General features: G+C 40.0%; 1 protein-coding gene across 1 annotated transcript in view; it reads left to right on the plus strand.

The window, feature by feature from the left end:
* Positions 1-25,571, plus strand: part of LOC102905552 (ribitol-5-phosphate transferase FKTN-like) — a 108,484-nt gene that overhangs the window by 68,908 nt on the left and 14,005 nt on the right. Inside the window, exon 6 of the mRNA XM_076563600.1 lies at positions 14,652-14,779. Within this exon, the coding sequence (XP_076419715.1) occupies positions 14,652-14,779 (128 nt within the window). The remainder of the gene's footprint in view (positions 1-14,651; positions 14,780-25,571) is intronic.

Raw genomic sequence — 25,571 nt, forward strand, 5'->3', positions numbered from 1 at the left:
TGTGTAGATACTGGTTTGGAGTCCAGTAGCTTCTCGTAATAGTAAATGCCTGTAGCACCATGTTGGGATAACTACATAGCTTTCCAGGATCTTAGGAGAGATTACCCTACATTGGTCACTGTCTAGGGAAGGGGACTATTTGCTATCTTAGAGTAAAGAAGACCTAATTCTTATGTTTGGAGTTTCCTGTAGATGATCTCTAGGCCCTAGCCACTTAACTAGATGAGTTTATATTTTCTGTGATCTACAAAGGAAATCAATCCAATTATTTAATAATTAAAGGTAAGGAACAATTATATTGTATTTCATAGAGGGATGGGCTTGACTTTTCAGAATCAGGACAGTCATTCAGGCTTTTGAAATGCAGACTAGTTTGTTTGGATGTTCTGTCAGGGAGCACAGCTCCTCATATACCCTTGGCCCAAGAACAGTCCTCTTTGACTGAGTGCTCGACTTTAAGAGAGAAAAACATGGAGCAGTGAGGGAAGACGGGGACACCTGCCTGGCCAGCCAAATTAACCCTGACAGTCAGTGGGGTAACAGATACCACAGTGCCATTCCCCTCATATCCTGAAATACAAACTCTAGTAGAATGGTAGTTTTGTGAGCATTCTATGGACTCTAATTTTCAAGTACAGATATTCTTCAACTTGCAGTAAGATTGCACCCTGATAAACTCATTATAGGATAAAAATATTGTAAGTAAAAAAATAACAAGCCTCATCTACTGACCACCATAGTTTGACGTATAGTATGCTATGAAATAGAGTACCTTCATTATCATGTGGCTGGTAGCTCCACAGTACCATGAGTATTGAATAGCCTGTCACTTGGCCAGGAAAAGACAAAAGTTCAAAACTTAATGTATCATTTCTATGCAGTGTATTGTAAACCACACCTATTGTAAACTCAAAAAATTGTGAGTCTCCCTATCTGAAGTTGAGATCCATTCATAATTGGCTTACAGTTCATACCAAAAAACGAGAAGACGTGTTTCTAGGGATTATTTTCTTCTTGTTACACCTAACAGCTTAATGTGGTTTGAATTCAGGGCGCTTGCCTAACTTGCATTTACTGATGACTTGTTAAGACCTAGGATATATAGCAGGAAGAGTGAGCTTAGCAGGGCAAAGGTCTTACTCTTATTTGATAGTCATAGCAGTAGTACTGATTCTTGTTTGTTGTGGGGTTCTCTGTGTAGCCCTGGCTGTCCTGGAACTAGCTCTGTAGACCAGGCTGTCCTCAAATGCTCAGAGATCCACCTGCCTCTGCCTCCTGAGTGCTGGGATTAAAGGGGTGCACCACCACTGCCTGGCAGTAGTAATTCTTGAGTCTGGGCTCATAGTTCAAGTCTTTATTCAATTATCTGGTATGGTTATATTTCATTTGTACAAAATGTGATTTTATTTGTTAATAAATAAAGTTGCCTGGGGGTCAGAGCTAATAGCAAGCCATAGCTGAAGCCAGGCGGTGGTGGCACACACCTTTAATCCCGGTCACATGACAGGCAGATCTCTGTGCGTTCCAGGATACAGCCAGCATGGAGACAGACGCCTTTAATCTCAATACCAAACATAGAAGACCTGGAGGTCTGTATAGACAGGCAGTGACGAGAAGTTCATGTGGTTGGGTTTACAACCAATGAGAGGCAGAACAGAAAGTCAATAAAAAGACAGATCCTGGGCCAGGCGGTGGTGGCGCACGCCTTTAATCCCAGCACTCGGGAGGCAGAGCCAGGCGGATCTCTGTTAGTTCGAGGCCAGTCTGGGCTACCAAGTGAGTTCCAGGAAAGGCACAAAGCTACACAGAGAAACCCTGTCTCGAAAAACCAAAACAAACAAACAAACAAACAAAAAAGACAGATATACAGGAAGTAGGTCTCTTTCAGAGGGGAAGTACGGCAGTGGCAGTGAGGGGTAAGAAAGGGTTTTTAGTCTCAGCTCTTAGCTACTGCTCTGACCTCTTGGGCTTTTAACTCAGCATTTGTTTCTTATTTAATAAGACTATTACATGTGCAATCTGGCTTTCAGCTGGTCACCTCTTGAGCTTTGATTCCTTTGGTTGGGATTCTTTTTTTTTTTTTTTTTTTTTTTGTTTTGTTTTTTCGAGACAGGGTTTCTCTGTGTAGCTTTGCGCCTTTCCTGGAACTCCCTTTGGAGACTAGGCTGGCCTCGAACTCACAGAGATCCACCTGGCTCTGCCTCCCAAGTGCTGGGATTAAAGGCGTGCGCCACCACCGCCCAGCATGTTGGGATTCTTAACAACATTACCAACTGAGCTAAGCTAGTCTAGTGGATGTGATGCATCTCACTTAGTTTTTTCTACATGTATATGATCAAAGACAAGAGCTTCTAGCAGCTTATGTTTCCTACTGAAGGTTTTACATTACCATTTGCAAAATAAAGTTGAGAGGCTAGTGAGATTGCTCAGTGGTAAGGTCACTTGCCTCCCTGTTGAACAATCTGAATTCAATTCCTGGAACCCACATCGTAGAAGGAGAGAACCAGCTCCTGAATGTTGTCCTCTGACCTCCATACATGTGTCGTGACACACCTTCTGTCACCCCTTAATAAACTAACAAACAAATAAATAAAAATAAAGTTGAAGTAAATGATTATAGAGTCCTTGCGAGCCTATGTCTCTGTTTTATGCATGAGTTAACTGGGATCTAGATTGAGTGTTCCTTGCTCATGATTAAAGTGTTCAGGACCTAAAGCTTGTGTCTTTACTGGAGCTGCTCTGATGTATAAGTAAAAGTCTGTCTAAACAGAGTATGTTCAGATTGGCAGATATGAGATGAAATGGCTTTCAGAATGCTGTACGACAGTTGAAAATATTGGGGTTGATGGCTAAGTAAAAGACAAAGCAGTAACTGGAGCAAGCCTTATATTGTTCTTCCTAATCAGACAAGCCACCCCAGTGCCATATTACCTAGAAGGCTACTGACAGGCTGTTATGCTGCGCTAGCTTCCCATTTGTTCAGTAATTCATTTTCCGTTAGAGGGAGAGATTTGAAACAAGAATGGCAGCAGTTGTTCACAGTGAACAACTTCTCATGCTATCATTAGTAATAGGAACTAACCTTACAGCCATGTAGAACATATGCAGCAAAGACTTTTGGAAAAGTTTTAAGTTGGTTGCTTGGTAAAATTGTGCAAATATTTTCACTTGATCTTTGACTTTTGTGGTAGCTGACAATTTCTTGTAACTCCAGTTCCAGGAAAATTAATGCTCTCTCTGGCCTCTGCAGACACTTCACACATATGGTATATGTGTATAGGCAAAATACTCATAAACATAATAAATACATTTTAAGTAAAAACTACTAGATTTGGTGGCAGTAGTGGCACACTCAGTACTCAGGAGGCAGATCTCTGAATTCTAAGACAACCAAGACTACACAGAGAAACCTTGTCTTGAAAAAAAAGAAGGCTCATAGACTCTGAGACACCAAAGAAGTGAACCTAAAAAGAGAGAGTGTCTTGAGACATTGCAGGAGATGTCTGTACTATGGATTCAGGAGAGTCCAGTAAATGAACCGTTCCAGTGAGGCAGATGCTACCAAGTTTTGGTAGATGAAATGAGATTAGGGCTACCAACCAATGGAATTAGCATTGTGGAGGTCAGTGGTAGTTGTGAGTGTCTGGCAGAGCGGGTTTGAGCTCAAGTGAATTGATAAGAAAGAATTAAAGGCAATGAGAGCGACATTGGGAGTTTTGCACCATGGAGAAAAAGAAATTGTTGGAGGAAAGATCTGTCATTAGGTTTTGGTTTGTTTTGTTTCTTGTTTTAATTAATTTTAATGGGAAAAATAATTTTGGGTTTGTATATTCATAGGAATGGTCCAGCAGAGCAATGTCTTTGGCCAAGCAAGAGGGCCTGAGATGTAGTCAGGAGAGAAGTGGCTGTAAAGAGGAATGTAGGCAGTTCTTCTCTTAGGAGAAGAGGGCAGTCAGACTGTTTGAATGTAATCTCAGTAGGTGGTCTAGTTTTTAAGAGGAAGTGAAGATGGCTTATGCAGAATAGGTTTAAATGTCTTGTTAAGTTGATCATTTTTTATCCTACTAGTTTCTTTTCATTTAAAGTTAAAAACTTCATTTTTTCCCTAAGGGTTAGGGGTGTAGCGTAATGGGTTGAGTGCTTGTCTGAAATGCACAGGGCTTGAGTTTGATTTCCCCCACCACATAGATCAGGTGTGGTAGCAGGTGTCTATAATCCCGGCACTTGAAAGATGGAGGCAGAGGGTTGAAGGTAATGTTCCACTATACAGTGAGTGCAGAGGCAGCCTGGACCACCAAGAGCCTATCTCCAACAGGAAAGCATAGATTCTGCTGGCTGTTAAGGCAAGTTTGTAACCCCAGCACCCAGCCAGCTAAGGCACAAGATCTCAGTTAGAAAGTATCCCTGGGATTCACACTTGCAAGCAAGCACACAGGCATGCACACACAGTTTCTTCTTCCCTGAATGGTGTCTGCTTCATTTCTTCTTTCCTTGTTTTTTTTTTTTTGGGGGGGGGGCGGGTTTGACCAGCCCACTGGGGGCAGTGCCACCCCTATGCATATGATTTGGGGTTGTATAAAAGTTATAGATGAATAGGTCGGTAAGTAGCATGACTTCATGGGCTCTGCTTAAGTTCTTTCATTATTTGTTTGTTTGGGGCTTTTTCTTTTCTTTTCATTTCTTTTCTTTTTTTCGGTTTTTTGAGAGAGGTTTCTTTGTGTAGCCCTGACTGGAACTCACTCTGTAGACTAGGCTAGCCTGGAACTCAGCAATCCACTTGCCTCGCTTCTAGAGTGCTGGAATTAAAGGCATGTGCCATCACCAACCAACTCTGTGCTTTAGGTCTTACTTTGACTTCCTGCCCTGAGTTTCTCAGGGGTGGACTATGAATGGGAGTTAGTGGTAAGATGAATTAAACCCTTTTCTCCCCTGAGTTGTATTTTGGTCTTAGTGTTTATCACACAATATAAAGCAAATTAGGACAAATAGAATGTGAAACTAAGTATCAACTTTTTATTGCTGCCCAGCAGCCAATGCTCAAATACAAGGATCTTAGATGCTGTATGCTGGGACCCAAGACTTCAGCCTCACAGCCCAAGTGGAGGAAAAGGAGGAGGAGGAGGTGGAGGAAGAAGAGAAGGAAGAGGAGGAGGAGGAGGAGGAGGAAGAGGAAGAGGAGGAGAAGGAAGAGAATGGCCAGGAGGAGGAGGAATTTATGGAGTTTGTGCTTTCTACCCTAAGGGCATTGCCCAACTCTTCCATAGAAATTACCACAGTGAACTGTGAGTGTCTCATACCCTCCTAATTCTGTGAACTGAACAGCAGGCACCTATTTTATTCCCGGTAGTCGGTTGCTGCCAGGCCATTTGTGGTGCCTGATTTGTTTGATTTCTTTTTCCCTTCTGACATTGTATTGATATTACTAATGTGGAATCACTATAAGGCTTGGTCATGTTCTTTATCTTTTTCCTCTTACATGTTTCATTCTTTGTTTCTTATGTTAGAACGATAATAAATAAGTAAAAGACCAGGAGGGTCCACTTTCAAATTAAAGTGAAATACACCCATTTGTACATTTGATGGCGCCAAACAGTCTTCAATGAAGTGAAATACACAGTATGGTTATAGCAATGAATTAATTAAATTTTAAAAAACAAAGAAGCAAAAATCTAGTAAAGTAGTCCCCTAGCTTTCTTATTTTATTTAATAAAGTTTTTTAAAAAAGAGTATCAGACTTACATAACAATTTTTACTACAGTACAAATAATATGTTTTGTTTTGTTTTTTGGTGCATTTGAGAGTGAGCTATAAATTAGTGTCCTGAAACCTCAAATAACTCAGTATTTTCCAAAAACCAGAATATTCTCTATATCTGAAAAAAAAAATCAAGAATTAACATACATTGCTTTTAATCTCAATCTAACTCTGTGTGGTAGCACATGCCTGTAATTTCCACACTTGGGAGGCCAGGACGGGAGGTTTGCTCAAAGTTCAAGGCCTGCTAAGACATATAGCAAGACCAGTTTTAAACATCACCAAGAAGCTCCCCAGTGTGTAAGTGACACTTAGGAAAGCTGCGTGCCCTAGAACTCCTAACAGTTTCCAGGACACCATCAGTGTCAGACCCTAGAAACTGTTGATGCCCTCATAACCTCAGGGTGAGGCCTTGTGAAGCTTGCAGCTTTTGGGGGGTTCCTGTGACCTTTAGTTTTCATTTACTTCCTGAGTCCTGTGACCTCCCTTCTCCCCTGGTGGAAATGTTTAAGTTCAGAGGAAGGGCTACAGAACACTGTTGATGTTCACATCATTCACCCAGTTTTCAAGTCTTAAAGTCTTTTGTGACTTTGCATTTTTCCCTTTGTAATTAGAAGTATTTGTTTGCAAGTTACTTTGCAACTATTTAAATATTAACATTTCTTATCAGATTTGTTATTTCAATAAGAAACTCAAGGTTTCCTGTTTTCATGAATTGTAGACCCTTACTTTTATCATTGATTTTAATCTGAAGATTGTTGCATATGTGGCTGTTAGAAGACTCTTGACCACAGCTTCTGTGTCTTCTGTCTTATCTCCATATTTCTTCATTTTTAGCAAAACATAGATATTCTAAGTTCATCTTGTGAATTTCCTGTCTCAGCCCTGGGTTCAGCCATTTCTCTGAGTCGTGGGTCCTTGTATAAGCCAAGATCTGGACAGTAGGGGGCATGCCCATTGCTGTTTGGATTTTCCTGTACACAGGCCCTCTCACTTATCAAGGACATTATGCATGTGTCTGTTTATATTTATTTCTAAATCTGTTTGTTGAAATTTATAAATTCACATCATTATCTCCAGCCCAATTAAGTTGTCAGATCTAACTAAACAACATTGGATGACCCGTCAGGGGACTCATTTCTGGAGAGATTGGATTGTCCCTCTCAGCAGCCATTAATTGTCAGTAGCTCTTCATCTCGGGTTGGAGCCTTGTGGAATTTCCCCCATCCACACTGTAATGTCAGCTGGTGCTGTCATTGTACAGGTCTTGTTTAGGTGACCATATTGTTAAGATTTTTAGGTACACATCCCTGTTATCTATAGAGAATACTCTCTCATAGTAGACATCCTGATCCTTTCACTTGTAGAGTCTTTCTGCCCCCTTTTCCATGTTTCCTGAGTCTTCGATGTAAAGACTGTGTTATAGATGTATTAACTAGAGATGGACGTCCCGTGCTCAGCTGTTCATTTCTGGGTTGACTCCTCCAAGCCCTGGGTCTGATGTGTGTAGTGTCTTCAGCAATAAGGTCTTACCTTCATGTTCTGGAACACAACCAAGGACGAGGACTTACATTGTTTGGGAAGCTTCTTAGACTCCTCTGACCAACATGTTTGAAGGGAGGTTTCCCATAAGGCAAGTGTTCTTTAACAGAGAGGAAATTGTAACTTTAAGATGCTTTTAACATTGACAGGCATTATTGGCATAGCACTTAATCTAAATGATAGATAGTCTATAAATGTGCAGCTCTAGGCATCTCTCTTAGAACAAGCACAAGAATGTGGACCTCTTTCCAGTCATTTGTTCTAAAAGAAGTAGTGACTAAGGAAAGAGATATTTTATTTCAGGATATTCTGTATAATTTGCTTAATCCATAAAAACTGCTTTCCTGCAGGGAGCTTTCTTTCATAGGATACTCTTTCTTCCCTCAAGATCCATGTAGCGATTCTATTCCTTGTAGTCCCAGGGACATGCCTCTGTGAACTATATTCTCTCCTGCTCTGTTGTAAAAGAGAAGAAATCACATGATATTTAGGATACTGTCAGAGTTAGTCATTTGCTGTGGGATAATGCTCTTGTACACTGGTTTAATAAAACACTGATTGACCTATAGCCAGACAGGAAGTATAAGCAGGGCAGGCAGATGAGAAGAATGCTGGGAAGAGGAAGGGCTGAGTCAGGCGTCACCAGCCAGACACAGAGGAAGCAAGATGACAAGGCAGAATTGAGAAAAGGTACCAAGCCACATGGCTAAACATAGGTAAGAATTATGGGTTAATTTAAGTGTAAGAACTAGTAAGTAATAAGCCTGAGCTAATGGCCAAGCAGTTATAACTAATATAAGCCTCTGAGTGATTATTTTATAAGCATCACAGGACCTCAAGACCGGGTGGTATCCGAGAAACCTTACAGCTACAATCATTTCTTCATTTAGCCACTCAACAATATTTGTTGCTAGCCTATTGTGTACCAGGTGGCATTCTAAAGCTGTTGATTCAGTGAGGGAGAAATGCAGTACCAGTTCTCATATGTTTATAGCCTCACTAGGAAAATGAAACAAAACCAACAGTTACAACTAAATATAAGAATTAAAAAGGTAGAGAACTGAAAAGATAGAGAACTAGCTCAATAGTTAAGAGCAGTGGCTGCTCTTCCAGAGGACCTGTTTTTGATTCCCTGCACCCACATGGCAGTTCACAACAGTTTATAACTCCATTTCCAGGAGTTCTGATGTTCTCCTCTTTCTTCCATGGCCACTAGGCATGGCCATAGTACACAGACACGCATGCAGGCAAAACTCATATACGTAAAATAATAAAAACAAAAATTTAAAGACTTATATTTTCTGTGTAAGTGGCAACCATTATAAGTTCATGGAGGAGCTTACTATTTTGCTTGGCTTTATGTATTAGCAAGTATTGAATGAAAACATTGGTGAAACACACTCATCTGTCTTTTTAGGAAAATGAGGATATTTCTCAGAGGCTGAGGCTGAAACATGATTTTGTTAGTCACAGGCATACTGAAGAAGAAAGCAACATATAAGGTCACATAGGCTAGAAAGGTGTGGTATATTGGATCAGTTCCATTTTGTTATTATAACAAGACATGTAAAAAGAGGCTGGTGATGAGGCCAGATAGTAGCCAAAGACCTGTGTCCCTGGTCTACTAGAGCAAGTAGTGTATATTTTGTTCCATAGTGAAATATCACTGAAGAATTCATGCTGTTTTCTTCAGTTACAGAATAAAACGTACTAAATCAGAAATTAAAATGACTAAGTAAAAGATAACATTAGCACAAATTTTTATACTTTGCAAAAGGGCTTTCATTCCGATCTGTACAGTAGTTGTATAAAGCATAGTTATTATCTTTAAGTTATAAATGAGGACATTAACCACAGTAAAATTTGCTTCTTCCATTCTGTTGTTCATTTTTCAGATGTAGAGACACTGTTCTAGACACTGGGGTATTGAATACAATACCCCAAACAAATGTCCCCTCTTAATAGAGCGTACACTCTTGTAAAATGATCTGCCCATCCCAAAGGAGATGGACCTAGAGTCCAACACAGATGGTCTGATTCAAAATGTGTCTTTCTGCTTGATGACCCAATCTGTAAAGACAAGTAAACAACTGCATCTAAAACATCATTTAATCTATTTGGTTTAAATAATGCTCCTGGCTCTGTAATTAGCTCTTTTTTTTCTCCCACTGCCCAACCTGCTAACTTCTGATGTACAGAGGAAATGGATAACAGTTTAAATCTAATCGTTGGGGAATCCTCATTATTTAAATTTCTTCCTCTTAACCTGGCTGCTCCTAGAATCTACTTGAATTATTTTAATGCGTGACTAATAAGTAACTATAAACTTTGATTTCTGGGCTTGTAGGGTATATATGCATTTGTGCCTGTATGTAGATATGTGGGCACACTTGTGCACTTGTGTCTGTGAGGCCAGAGGTTGGAACTGGGTGCCTTCCGCTATTACGTCTTAATTATATCCACTCCCATGTCCTCTGTACTCCTGCCCTATACACCCCCTTTCCATTTTCATGTCTTCTTATTTTTATAACTCCCAGAATCCAATTAGTGCTTCCTACATGCACGTGGGAGTGGGGCCATGCACCAGAGCTTGGGCATGTTAGCAGCAGTCCACACTTCTTCATCTTATTTTTTGAGACAGTGTCTCTCACTTAACCTGAAACTGATGGACTGGCTTGATGGGCTGGCCAAGGAACTCTAGGATCTGTTTGTCTCCATTCTTTCTCACCTACACAGCATAGGCATCACAGACCCATAACGACACTCCCAGCTTTTATATGGGTGTTGAGAATCCAAAGCCACTGAGCCACTCAAGCCCCCTACATTTGGATTGTTTTTGCAATAGAAAAAAGATACAATTTTCAAGTTTAATTCAGATATCATAGAAAAGTTTCTAGCAGTTTAGGGATTGTTATAATAAATAACTGTTTATTAAACTTGGAGCAGTACCTTGAGGATAACACTGTGGATGTTATGGCCTTTCGGAGGAGGGCAAAGGAATTACTGCAACTAGCAGCCAATACATTATAGAAATTGGGAGTACCCTTCTGGCTGAGCAGTGGAACTTGTCTAGGTAAAAATGCTTTCCTTTTATCTCCATCTCTTCCTTTTGACTTTAGGAGTGAATGTTTGAGGTGATCAGACATCAGTGATATCGGAACTCTAATATTTATAAGCTGAACAAACATTAATGTAGAAGCAAAGATGTGTTGACACCTTTAAAGAAAGTAATTGATGAAATATACAATAGATCTTTTTGAAGACTTATTTATTTATGTATTATATGTTGAGAAGTGCTCTACATATAATTTGAATGTACACCTGTGTGCTAGAAGAAGGTATCAGATCCCATTATAGATAGTTGTGAGCCACCATGTGGTTGCTGGGAATTGAATTCAGGTCCTCTGGAGGAGCAGCCAGTGCTCCTAACTCCTGAGCCATCTCTCCAGCCCTATAAAATAGAATTGTAAGGCCACTTGTATTTACTAAAAGATATAATAATGTGTATAAATTTACATTAGACATGTAGAGTATGTTTGGTTTTCAGGTAATCCTTAAATTAGCATTTTGCTATTTCTATCTCCAAGATTATTATTGCTTTAAATTGAAATATTGCAGAAAACGTTTCTAGTGAGAGGAAGATTGACAGGCATGCTTTAAGGTCACCCATAACTTCCAGATCATTGAGAGCATCACTGGTTAGGCATCACTGTTCACCTGAGATGGGGAAAGATGCTTTTTGTAGTTTTAAACAGGCAGCTATTAGAATCTGAGAAAGGGTTCCAGATACCCCACTCATTACGTCAGCTTCTTGGACTTTAGTATTGTTTAGACCCTTAAGATTGTTGCATTTAGGCCGGGCGGTGGTGGCGCACGCCTTTAATCCCAGCACTCGGGAGGCAGAGCCAGGCGGATCTCTGTGAGTTCGAGGCCAGCCTGGGCTACCAAGTGAGTTCCAGGAAAGGCGCAAAGCTACACAGAGAAACCCTGTCTCGAAAAACCAAAAAAAAAAAAAAAAAAAAAAAATTGTTGCATTTATCTGTTCCTTCTCAATTTTTATTGTAGTTGATTATAATTGTATCTGTTTTTTTTTTTTTTATTGTGACTGTATTTCTACAAAAGTTAATTCCAGTTAGTTCAGCTTTTTAAAAGTTACCAGAGAATTTATTTTCTCGTTCAGGACACTTTGAAAGGAAATGCCTTAAATAATTATGCAGGTACAACAGGTGTAGCCTGAGATTTGTGGCTGTTCTATATAATGGGCTATGTGAGAGATTACATGCTTAGGGTGAGGCATACATTTTTAATTTAGCACAGAGGGTAGAGGCAGGAGGCTCAAAAGTTCAAGGCCAGCCAGTCGGTGGTGGTGCATGCCTTTAATCCCAGCACTCGGGAAGCAGAGCCAGGCAGATCTCTGTGAGGATCTCAAGGCCAGCCTGGTCTACAGAGCGAGATCCAGGACAGGCGCCAAAGCTACACAGAGAAATCTTGTCTTGAAAAACCAAAAAAGAAAAAAAAAAGTTCAAGGCCATAAAAACAAAACAAATTCAAAGCCAGTCTGGGATATGTGAGACCCTGTCTCAACAACAAAACAGTAAAAGCATAAAAGAATACATGGTAATCTTTTGTGTGTGCATGTTTGCTTGGAAAACCTTTTTATAGAATCATGTTTGTTTTTATATTCAGTAGCTAAAAATGCTTAGTCATTTGATTTGAAGTTTTGCCCTCGTGATATATTTCATTTATAAAATAAGAGTTATATTTGATGATACTGTGTATTAAATGATATTTAAGGATCCCTTTAATTTTAGGTTTTCATGGTTTTTTAATGTTTTTTTTTTTGTTTTGTTTTTTTTTCGACACAGGGATTCTCTGTGTAGCTTTGCACCTTTCCTGGACCTCGCTTTGTAGACCAGGCTGGCCTCGAACTCAGAGAGATCCACCTGAATCTGCCTCCCGAGTGCTGGGATTAAAGGCGTGCGCCACCACTGCCCAGCTTTTATTTTGTTTTAAGCAGGGTCTTACTATATAGCAACACTGACCTAGAACTCTTTGTGTAGACCAGGCTGGCCTTGAGCTCTCAGAGATCCACCTTCTCAGCCTCCATTGTTGAGGTGAGTGTTGCAACACCCAGCAAACCCTTCATTTTTAATAGTTCATAATTGTTTATTAGAATTCCTTTAAAATTCCAAATCATATTTTATAATAGCATTGCCTCCTGGGATGACTATAGACACTTACATACCTTAAAAGCTATTGGAGTGGAAAGGTTAGAAGCTAGTAGGGAAGACTTTGGAGTTATTAGTAATGTTTAGGTGTAAGCTTTCTCAGTTCGTTGTTGAGGCACCGAAGCAAGATGTAGATACACAAGAAACACTGAGAAATAGCATTGAGTGTGCACTGAATATCACACCTCACCTGAATCTGTTATGACCCATCAGTTATGAGCTGTGGGAGCTGTTAAGTGCTATAGTTTATGGACTCAGGAAAGCATATTAAAGAATTAAATATCCTTAGCACATCTTACAGCAGTCTCAATCATTAAACTTTAACGTTTAAACACTCTGAACAGCAATTGTTTAAGTGAATGGACCAATTAATACATTATTAAAGCTAATGATCTACTCAGAAATTATGTATCCTGAAAACTTTTTTTTTTTACACAGGATCTCACTGTGTAGCTCTGGCTGTCTGAAACTCACTATGTAGACCATAACAGGCTGGCCTAAAAGTGTCAGCCACCATATCTGATTTCATTCAAACTTTTGAGGAAGCTGAGCACTCAGGCCAGGGTAAGGAAGGGAGAGATAGAGGGAGGGAACAAGGGAAGGAAGGGCCGGGGAGGGAAAAAAGCAGGGAGATTGATTCTTCAAGGTAACTACTATAACCAAGTAGTTTAGTTTGGGATTTAACTTTTAAAAAATAATTTTAATCAAGCACCCCAACCACAACCTTATGAAATGATATCCATTACTATAAAGTTTGTTCATGATAATAACTAATCTTCCAAATATAACTTAAACATATTTTATCCCCTCCTCCTTTTTAGTAAGGTATCGGCAATGCAGTATTATTCCTTGTAGCAAAGATGTCGACCTAGGAATTTTTATACAAGATTACAAACCTGATATTATTTTGGCATTTCAGAATGCTGGACTTCCACTAAAACACAAGTTTGGGAAGGTTGGTGACAATGAACTTAATTTCATAAATAATGTGTCTCAGTTGTAAAGTTTACCTTAACTAACTTATACATGATTAAAAGTCTGTCAAACATAAGTTTTATCACCCAGCACTTACCAGGATGGGCTATGGAAGCTTATTATCCATTAACATTTCTATACCAGTTAAGGAAAATTTCAAAAATATGCCTTTTATTGATAATATGAAAGAAGAAACCTGGTCTCTTGTAAGTGAATGTGTTGCCATTCTTTTATGTAATAATATGGCACAAAATTAATATAAAGATAGAATCCTGCTACTCTGTTTGATGTTACATTTTTTTTCCTGAGTCGTCTAATTAAATGCTCACTTAGGATTAGATGTCATCATAATCATCAGCACAAATATGCCATCGACTGCTAATGGATAAAGATATTGAGCTATGTTTAACAAGCGCTTGAGTTTCTTCTTGTCTCACGTGTGCTAAGGTAAGCAACTTCCTCAGAGGTTAATGTGGGCAAGGGCACGGGCACTGTGGCCCAAATGATCTCTAGACAGTTTGATTGCTGTTCACAATGCCCATGATCCTTTGTGATAATGCTGCTTTTAATTTGTTCCCAGGGAATTTTTTTTTTCATTCCTGGAAAATTATTTCTACCCATTAGATGTAATCATTCTAATTTATTTTTTTTAAAAAAATAGTGTTTTCTGAGCCCAAAGCAGTAGCTTTAGTCACTGAGCAGATACTTGCTAAAGGCTGGTGTCTGCACTGCTTTGAGTAGAGCCTACAGATGGATACATTAGCGTTCATCTCCTTTAGGGTCACATAAATTACTATATGATGCTGTTGAAGACACATGCACCAAGTCTGATGTGAACTTTACTTTTAGGATAAGTTTCCTTTCCTTTCCTCCTTTGTTCAAAAGGGGCTCTGGAATTGGTGCTTCAATTTTCCCTGCAGAGTGACAGTTTTAACTACCATGAGGCATTTACTCATGAATTGTCATCATTTAAGACTCATTATTGTATATGCATTTAAGAAAGGCTAGTATAGTATCCCACTTCACAGGGATTTAAGTTTTAAAAGCATGCATCTTAGAATTAATGCTCACTGTATAAACATTTTTCTTCATTTAAAATAGGAAATGTGTTTCTGTTGTTTCAGTCCATGAAGGTTTTCGTTTTCCCTATAGGTGGAAGACAGCTTGGAACTCTCCTTCCAGGGAAAAGATGACGTCAAACTTGACATTTTTTTCTTCTATGAAGAGACTGACCATATGTGGAATGGAGGCACGCAGGCCAAAACAGGGAAAAGGTTTAAGTATGAATCAGAGAAGTACTTATTACTTTGGGGGAAGTACTTATTAAAAGGGGCTTTGGGAGTAATTTCAGAAAGGAGAAAGGAAAGTCCCCAGGACTCCATCAGCAGCTACTGTGCTCTCAGCTGACGCACAGTCCAGCTTTCCTGGGAAGTTCTCGTGAGAGCTGGCTGTGAGGATGGTCTGAGAGGAGGGAGCCTTGCCAAGGCTAGTCAACCGAAGGAGTCATGATGAAAGCTCTTGAGTTACCATAGCAAACTCACGATGCAGTTTTTCTTGGGTTCATCCATCTTCCTAGGATCCCTGGGTCTTCATCTGAAGATTGTAAAGTAAATTTTTTCTGGAGGTTTGAGAGTAATCCAAACCTTTTCCTGAAAGGAAAACTATCCAAACTATCCATCCTTAATTGACTCTGACTCTAGAACGTGTTCGTTAAACATTTATTAATTATAAAACTACTTTGCTAGATGACAACACACTCCACTCTCGTAGATTCCATGGAGTTTCTGTTGTACCAGGTTTCTACCTTGCCCCTAACATGCCCCCTTATTCCAATAGTTTCTCTCAGTATTTTCTCCCTCTCCTGACCCACCTAATCCCTCCTGTTCCCAACCCCACTAGCCCCTAATTCACCTGTAAAATCTGTTCCATTTCCCCTTCCCAGGGAGATTCTTCCCTTCAGCCCAGCTTGTAGGCCTTTCTTTTTACTTAGCCTCTCTACGTCTGTGGACAATAGCATGGTTATCTTTTAGTAAACAGCTAATATCCACTTACAAATGAGTACATACCATATTTGTCTTTAAGGTCTGGGGTACTTTGCTCAGAATGATTTTTTTTTTCCTAATTTCATCCATTTTCCTACATTTCCTGATGCCTGTTGTTTTTTACAATTGAGTAATACTCTATTGTGTACATGTACCACATTTTCTTTATCCCTTATTTGGTTGAGGGACATCTAGGTTGTTCCCAGTTTCTGGCTATTATGAATAAAGCTGCTATGAATATAGTTGAGCAAGTGTCCTTGTGGTAGCATGAAGTGTCCTTGGGGTATATGCCCAGGAGTGGTATAGCTGGATTCTGAAATAGATTTTTCCCCATTTTCTGAGAAACTGCCATATTTAATTCCAAAGTGGCTGTACAAGTTTGCATTCCCACCAGCAATGGAGGAGAGTTCCTTGCTCCTCATCCTCCCCAACATGGGCTGTCACTTGTGTTTTTGATCTTAGCCATTCAGACAATTGTTAGATGGTATGTCAGAGTCGTTTTGATTTGCATTTCCCTGATGGCTAAGAGTGTTAAGTGTTTCTCATTCATTTGAGATTCCTGTATTGAGAGTTCTCTGTTTAGATCTCTACCCTATTTTTTAATTGGATTATTCGGTTTGTTGATATCTAGTGTCTTGAGTTCTTTATATTTTGAACACTAGTCATCTGTCAGAGGTGGAGTTGGTGAAAATGTGGGCTGCTGTTTTGTTCTTTGGATGGTGTGCTTTACAGAAACTTTTCAGTTTCATGAGGTCCCATTTATTAATTGTTGATCTTAGTGCTTGCGCTTTTGGTGTTCTGTTCAGGAAGTTGTCTCCTGTGCCAGTGCAGTCAAGGCTGTTCCCTACTGTTTCTTCTGTCAGGTTTAGTGTGTTCATACAAAGACTCAACAAAGAAAGAGAATTACACACCAGTCCCCCTCGTGAACACAGATGCAAAAATACTCAGTAAAATTCTCACAAACCAAATCCAAGAGCACATCAAAAAGATCATCCACTATAATCAAATAGGTTTCATCCCAGAGATGCAAGGAAGGTTCAACATATGGAAATCTGCCAATGTAATCTACCATATAAACAAACTGAAAGAAGGAAACCACATGATCATCTCATTAGATGCTAAAAAAGCCTTTGACAAATCCAACACCTCTTCATGATAAGAGTATTGGAGAAATCAGGGATACCAGGACATACTTAAGCATAATAAATTCGATTTACAGGCAGCCTGCTTTCTTACAGAACACAGAACCTCCTGCCCAGGGAAGGCCCCACCCTCAATGAGCCTGGCCCTCCCCCATAGTCACTAATTAAGAAAATGCTCTAGAGGTTTGCCTACAGCCTGATCTTATGGAGAAAGTTTCTTATTGAGGTTCCGTTATAGTTAGGTGAGTGGGAGTGTTTTCAAAATGTTTATACCTTATTTTTCAAAATATGATAGAAATTCCAAAATTAGTGTATAATTAGTTTTTCTTTATAAGATAGCATACCATAGAAAATAAGATCATAGAGTCAGCTTTTAAATCCCAACTGTAGATGTGACAAGTGCTGTTTCCTTCAGCAATTTTCTATTTAACTTCCCTGCATATGGTTCCTCCAAGTCAAAGTGGAAATAATATTAGACATTGTCATGAAGCCATGTTGTAAGGACTAAAAATATTGTTGAAGAAAAAATATCTGAAGGGATTCAAGATTTCCTGAATGTTCTTAGCTTGTGTTAATGCCACTATAGTATTAGTGGGAAAATGATGCCTTTCATAGTCTTGTGAGAAATTTAGATATCGTCTAATCAGCGCGGTATGAGGTTGCTACATCTGTGTTTTGAGAAGTCCTGTAAAAGTGTCAGACTTTTGTCTTAAATTTCCTATCAAAGGTGAATTTTTGTTCTCAGGGTGTGATTTGAAAACACAGTCCTCACAAGCAGCGTTCATTTCAGCTGCCACATTTGTGGTAGAGACAACTTTGGTTTTCTCCCACTGCTCTTTCTAGTAGCAGTGTTGGCCAAGTGTGAAGTTCTCTGAGGAACAGGAGAAATGAGCAGTGAGGGAACGGTCTGGACAGATGGTGTGCATCCCAGATTTTCTCTCCTGTTACTGTGACCTTAGAGGCAGAGAAAAGAACAGGGGAAGGCTGTGTGGAGCCATTTCTTTGGAAGACTCCCCAGCCATATGCCACTGTCAACACCATTCACTTTAAGGAAATACAGGATTGATCACACTGCCATCTCTAAAAGGGAGGACCTGAAACTTGAAACTAGTGTGAGGGTTTTTTAAATTTCATAATAGTGTTTTTTAAACCATGTATGGTTCATGCTGAGAAAACCCTAAAGCTATAGAATGCTTAACTTTTTATGGGGCATTTACCCACCAACCCCACAGCTTCCCAGAGTTTTCTTGAGTGTGAGCAGCAGGAAATATTAGGTAGAAGGATTTATTGTGGAGAATCTTGCGGAGATACACAGGTAGAAAATAAAGGATAGCCTCGAGAGGGCCTGGAACCTTTTCCAATGGGCCCTGACTGTCTCTGCCCCAGGGTTTTTATTGAGACGCCAAGGGGTGGAGCAAAAGACCTCCTCCTCCAGCACAGCCAAGTGCAGACCATCTCAGACACCTGCACTCTGGCCCGTGGTCCCTATCATCCTCTATGCAGACCTGCTGGGTAAAGCCACGAGAAACCTAAGAACAGGCTTCCACAACTTTTTGAGGGGAACTCCATGGAAAAGCATCTCTTACCAATTATGCTTTCTGACTGGTACCTTGGATTCTAAGATTTAATAATAATTTTACTGTTAACAGCAACTGTAAAGATATAGTGACCAGTGAGTGTGTCTGCTAGGTACACTCCCCTAATAGAGTTTTAGAGAATCCTGTATCACTCTTTGATTATGTCTTCTAATGACCAGCTCAGGCTTGGGGAAGCTAAAACACACTGATGGTCAGTGACTGTCTAAAGCGGTGGACCATTAATAACAGTGCCATGATTTCACCTCTAAATAGTTTGACTCTGGCCTAAATAAACACTTGAGTTAATAGCATAAATTTGCTGATCCGTGTGAAGTATTAGAACAATACCTGGCACCCTGTAAGTATGTGTCACTGTTAAATACTGCTTCTATTCCCACTTATAGATCGTCTCTGCTGCTGCAGTTTTTCATCAGGTGATGGACTAGCACAGATCACAGACCCTTCAACATATACTGACTTGAGGAGTTACCCCCTTGGTGAGCATTTTCTTCCTGGGTATCATTCAGCCTTTTACTTCTTAGTTCCCATTAGTCTTTCATTTTTCTCCTGTTGTATCTTTTAAAGATATATGTTCTGTACCTGCTTAATTTTCAAAAGTTGTCTGTGTTTTTCATATTTGCTTTTCATCCATAGAGTCCAGATCACCAGTAATAAAAAGTGATGACAATATAAGAAGTTTTTGGGTTTTTTTTCCTGAGGGGTGTTGGAAGGGAGGGGATAATCTCTTTAATTTTCTCACAGAGTTTGTACATAATTAGCATTATTGCTTTCTAACATATTCAGTGGAGTGTACAGGTAAAGCTGTCTTAGCCCAAAGTTCATGTGGGAAGTTTTTCCTTTTTAAGTTTTTATTGCCATATATTCATGGTACATAGTAATGGGTTTCATAAAGGCCTTTTGTTTCAAACATGGGTACTTTGGTATCCCCTATAACCTCCTCTTTTTCCATGTTCCCTTAGTCCCCTTCCTTCTCTCAGTCCTGCTTCTAATCATTTTTCACACATTGTCTTAGTTAGGGTTTCTCTTGCTGTGAAGAGACACCATGACCATGGCAACTCTTACAAAGGAAGACATTTCCTTGGGGTGGCTCAATTACAGTTTCAGAGATTCAGTCCATTATAATCGTGGCATAGTGGGGAACATGGCAGGAGCATGGCAGTATGCAGGCAGATGTGGTGCTGAAGCTGAGATCAGGCAACAGGAAGTCAACTGAGACACTGGGTGGTCTCCTGAGCATAGGAAACCTCAAAGCCTACCCCCACAATGACACATTTCCTCCAACAAGGCAATACTCACCTCCAACAAAGCTACACCTCCAAATAGTACCACTCCATATGAGATTATGGGGGCCAATTACATTCAAACTACCACATTCTATTCCATGGCACTCATAAGCTTGTAATGATATCATAATGCAAAATCTATTTGAGTCCAACTTCAAAATTCCTCATAGTCTTTCATGTCTCATTAATGTTTAAAGTTGAAAGTCTGTTCTGAGATTCATGCAGTCTCTTAACTATAATCCCCTATAAAATCAAAATAAAAAACCAGCTCATTTACTTCCAACATATAATGGCCCAGGATATACATGAACATACCAAAACATAAGGAAGGGAGCATAGTGAGGAAATACTGGACCAAAGCAAGACCAAAACTCATCTGGGTAAATTCCAAACTCTCATCTCTGTATTTGATGTCAAAATGCTCTTCAGATCTCCAGCTCTGTTCAGCTTTGTTGACTGTAACACATTTCTCTCTCTTGGGCTTGATCCACTCCATTACCAGCTCTCTTTGGCAAGTATCCCATCCCATGAGTCTGGTATCTCTAACATGTTGGGTTCTGCAAGGCAATCCAGGCTTCAACTTCACAGCTTCACACAATGTTCTCTGTAGGGCTCCATTCAGGAATACCCCTGATACATGCCTGACCTCAGAGGCTTTCTTTAGCAGAGGAGGCAAATTCCATAACCTGTGTTTGCTATCCTTAACTCTAAAGCCAGAACCACATGGCCAAGCTGCCAAATTCTGCTCCTTGCTGGGGCTGGAACTGTTCCTCTCATTCATTTACATCTTTACCAGCTTTCTAGAAGTCCTTCATTGCCTAATTTAGCTGTCTTGAAACTTGCTATGTAGACCAACCTGGCCTCAACTCAAAGATCTGCCAGCCTCTGCCTTCCTAATGCTGAGATTAAATGTGTCCCCCACCATACCCAGTTCTAAACTTTTTTTTAGTTCCTCTTCACAAGTTGGGACCTTACCTGGGTGGGATCTTGCCCTGAGTCACTGCTCCCTACATTCCATTTCTTACTTCATTTATCTCCTTGAACATAGGACTTAGCTCCACTCCACTTCCTGGTTGTAAGCAACAATGTTGCAACTCTGGGGTGAAGTTATGTAACTGTTCAGAGTCAGGGGACACCCTGAGCTGTTAGGACAGTTGTGGCAACTGGAGCTGCAGTGGGACAGCTGAGCTCTAGAGGGAAAGATACCCTGGATACCTCAAGCTGCTAGGACAGCTCTGACAGCTGGACCTGCAATGGGACAGCCATCTCTGGAGAGGTATCCTGACTGCTCAGGAGAGTCAGGCCTAGAGCTGCTAGGACAGCTCAGCAGGGAAAGGTGCTCTGACTTCAGGAGTCAGGCTATACCTGGTGTGATGGGAGATGGTCTCCCTGCATGATATGACAGTCCTGCACCTCTCTTGCAGAGCTGCTACAGCTGAACTTTGCTCAGCTTCCACTTAAGGGGGCTTCCCTGCAGAGCTCTGCTTCTTCCCTGGCCATGCCAGTGAGAACCTGGTGGACTCTCTGATGGGTACACAACTGCATACTATGTCTCCCCATCTCCCGGAATCTTTAAATGGTTGGGCCTTGTGATTTCCTTTCCCTGTTCATAGCTGACTGACGAGTGGGCCTCACTTACATAGCCTGGGGCCAGTAGCACAGCTGCTCTGAGTTCACATTTGCCGTGACTGTGTGGTCCTTAGAAAATGGCATTTCACAGACCTTCTCCCTACTTTTCAGTAAGAGCCCACTTTTCTTTTCTGTATACTTTTGGTGTTACCAAGCTCACTCTCATATTCTTAATCCTCCCTTCATGAAAACACTGTTGAGGTCATACAGCTACTGCTATCTCCCCAAGGGAATTGTTTTAACCATAGGCACAGCGGCTGCACCTGAATTTGCTGCAGTTTCAGCTACTGACTGGTTCCACAGTCACTGCCCTGCTGCTCAGGCTGCGGTCCAGTGGGACTTGTGCATCCTGCTGGACCCACCTCTGCCGAACTAAGTCTCTGTAGATCTATTCTACAAATAAAGACTAGGGAGTCAGATACTGGGGTGAAAACCTGCTAGTTCAGAGAGGCTGAGAAGCAACCAGCTGACCTTCCTCCTTAGCCAGCGACCCACCAAGAGAACTTCTCTTCTGCCATCCCAAGCCAAAAAGATCACCAGACTCAAAATCCCTCCCTACTACTTCCTGTGTGTGTTTCTATCAGTTTTCCAGACTTCCTCTAGCTCTCTATGGCTACTTCCTCTCAACTAGTTGCTAGTTTCATCTCTTGACCCAAGGTTTTATTAACACAAACTCAGGGTTGACACTGTAATCAAATGTCCCATAACAGGTGATCTTTTATTTATTTGGTTGGTAGTATTGGGTTCTTGTAATGTCTTTGCTCTTTGGATAGATCTTCAAGGAATTTTGACTCATCCTTTGTAGACTACACTCCAATCCAATGTAACTCTATGTAATTTATTACTTCATTTCATTTTTTAGTTATTACTTTATTTTTGCTCTATACTAACAATACTGGTACAAATGTATTTTAGTTTCTGCTCTCATTGTGATCATAATCTTGACCATAAAATAGATACACATGTTCTGTAAGCAAAAAACAAAATTACAGAACTGTGTACAATATACAGTTGAGGTTCTTATCAAAACACAACAAGGAAGCATGGTTTAAAATAGCAGAGTTGGTTAGGTAGCCTTGGGAGAAATACGGAGAAAGTCTAATGATAGATTTATGTAATTGCTTTACTATTCTGATTATTCCAATTTTTAATTTTAAAATTTTCCAACTTAACTTTTGAGGCAATTTTTCTTCACCTCTTTATCCAATTTACTGACAAACAAAATATAATAACTTATTTAATAAACAGAATATACAGTAGCTTACGAATAAGAAAATATTTAATGAGCAAAATATTCTTGCACATTTATCTACTTTAACTTTTGGAGTGCCTTTAGTTTTTGCCACTGTCTAGAATATGATAGTCCATATTCCAGGATTATAAAGCAGGGTTACTTGTTTATTAAGTCATTACAACTGGTGACTTAAATGATACTATAGAAATAATATGTATGAAGATGACTTCTGACCTTTAAATATACTGCTGATGACTGGCATGTGAAAACCCATTTCCATTATTTTGTGAGCCTTAAACCACCTACCATGCTTAAATTAATTTCATTAAAATCTATAATGTTCCATGTTTTTGTTTTTTTTTTTTTTTTTTTTTTTACAAAAGCAGATTTGTTTGCATCTGCTTGTAACTGATGAAGTTATGTGGCAGTAGACCTAACCCTGACATGATTTTTTTTAAAGATTTATTTATTTATGTATACAGTATTCTGCCTGCATGTGTCCCTGCAGGCCAGAAAAGGGCGCCAGATCTCATTACAAGTGGTTGTGAGGCACCATGTGGTTGCTGGGAATTGAACTCAGGACCTCTGCAAGAGCAGCCAGTGCTCTTAACCACTGAGCTATCTCTCCAGCCCCCTGACATGATTTTAAGTTGAAGCAAACACTTAAACTTTTAGAAAATACTCTAAATTAAACTTTTATGAATAAATAACATTCCTAACCTAAAAAAATTTTTTGTCATAAATGTGGAATAGTGATTATACACTAATAGTGCCAAAGGGAGCCTAAATGTGATTAGTGCATGCGGTATGCATGGACTGTGTTAATATATACATTAACTAATATACATTAGTAAAAAAAATAAAGCACAAAGAAGTAGGGTCATGTTACATATCATACAAAGAAGTTTAATATCTATTAAGCAATTAGGTCCCATTTATTATGTAGTATCCCCTGGAGCTAATCCCTAAGCTCACTCAGTAGCTATTGAATTAATGAATATGGATGGAGTAATAAATTAATATGGTTATAATATATGTTGCCAGATTGTCATCCCAAAAAGTTATTAAATTTTTATTGACAGTTACCAGCAGTAACTGATATTGTTAGGTTACTGAATTTCACATTGTAATTATGGTCATTCTGAAATTTGATTGTTCCTTTGAGTCGTTTCCCCCCAAACCCCTGCTATGGCTTCTCATTAATACAAGATATCTGTCATAAAACAGGATCAGCTATTGATGAGTTACCAGAGTTATTAACTGGCACCTATTCCAAATTCATAGACTCTTTAGTGTTACCAGGCACATATCTCCTCCTACGTTTAGTCTGCACTTCAAAATTCAGTCATGAGATATTACAGTGCTTTAGATTATATCATTTTAAATATTAGTTAAACACTAGGTGAAACTTCTATATCAGAGGTTCTCAACCTGTGGGTCACAAGCCCTATAGAGGTGAGACAGCCCTTTGACAGGGGTCCCCTAAGGTCATCATGCATATCAGATTACAATTCATAACAGTAGCAAAATTTCAAGTATGAAGTAGCAATGAAATTAATTTCACAGTTGAGGTCAGCACAGCCTGAGGAACTGTATTAAAGGGTCACAGGATTAGAAAGGTTAAGAACCACTATATATCTAAACTTTATTCGAGTATGATCTTAGGATAGTGGCTCCAGGAAATCTGTTAGGCCTGGATTCAAGTCTAAAATGCGCATTTTGTGCTCCCTGAGTTTTTGAGCTTCAGATTTCTCCTCTATGAGGAGAAAATAACACCGTGCCCTTCCCAGAATGCACCACTGCTTAGATTACATACTGCAAAGTCATCTGGTTTAGGACTTGGGACATAATAGGTTTCAACTCTCTAATTCCTAGAACTCTGATTAGCAAGGTTCAGTATTGTGTAGCAATTAGGGAAAAACATTATTAGTGTGTTGAAGTCTCCCAGATATTACAGGGAAGATTGCAGATTTATACTTCACACTGACAGAGGGATGAAGTGTAACAGAGTGGGTAGGGAGAGTGCCAAGTAAGGGTCGAGCGAGCACAGTTTAAATGAATGCTGTTGCGTGGGGAATTGTTAGTGAGTTACCTTGAGTGGACCCTAAGAAAGAGACCTGTAATGAAGTATAGAGGTGATGCCAAGGAGTGCTGATGTACGGTACTTGCCAAAGTTTGGTGTTGAGATGCAGACATACAGCACTGGTTTTCTTTAGCACATATATGCTTAAAAGGGGTTGCTTGGTCATAGGAATGATACATTTCACCTTAAGGATCTTGCTTGGGGATTGTTCCTCCACTGTACTCTACACTGCCATCACTGTGTTATAAGACTTCCCATTTCCTATATATTCTTGTCAGCACTGGATATTCTCGTTAATTTTTAACTGTTTTGGTTAAGTACTTTTTGTTACCATACTGTAGATTTAATTTCCACTTTTTCATATTTATTGACCATTTAGATGTTCTGTTTTATGAGGAACCTTTTAAATATATTACTGGTTTTCCTCCATTTGATGTATCAGTAGTCCCTTTATCACAAACTGTAGCTTCTATATATTGAAAACATCTTCTTCCAGAGCCTGCTAGCACCCAACTGGACTAAGAGGTGAGTCTTTATCCTCATACTCAAATACCCCATCCCCTAGACTTGGGCCCAGGGGCACAACCCTGTGCCCCTACACTACCACCCACTGCAGTTCAAGTTTCAGGCCAGGCAGGCACACCTCCTGCACATAGGTCAGACTACTCCCATCTCCCATCAGACCCTGTAACCCAAGCCACACCTCCCCCAAATCCCACTGCAACTGTTCCCTGAGACAGAGCCTGCCAGCACCCAACTGGACTAAGAGGCCAGCTGGCAGGCAGACCTCCTGCAGACAGGTCAGATTACCACCATCCACCACATGCTAAGACTGCAGCTACTCCCTGAGACAGAGCCCATTAGTGCCAGTTGGACTAAGAGCTGCTCCCTAAGACATAAAGTCCATCTGCATCAACTAGACCAAGAGCTCCCACTGGATCAAGAGTATCAATCAGACCAAGAGAGGCTACTTCAGAAACAGACAATGCTTGTACCAAGTGGAGAAAGAGATGGGTAGATGCCAGTGCAAAAATACAGTCAACAACATAAAACCCAATTAG

Source organism: Peromyscus maniculatus, chromosome 2 (assembly GCF_049852395.1).
Source record: "Peromyscus maniculatus bairdii isolate BWxNUB_F1_BW_parent chromosome 2, HU_Pman_BW_mat_3.1, whole genome shotgun sequence".
NCBI lineage: Eukaryota > Metazoa > Chordata > Mammalia > Rodentia > Cricetidae > Peromyscus > Peromyscus maniculatus.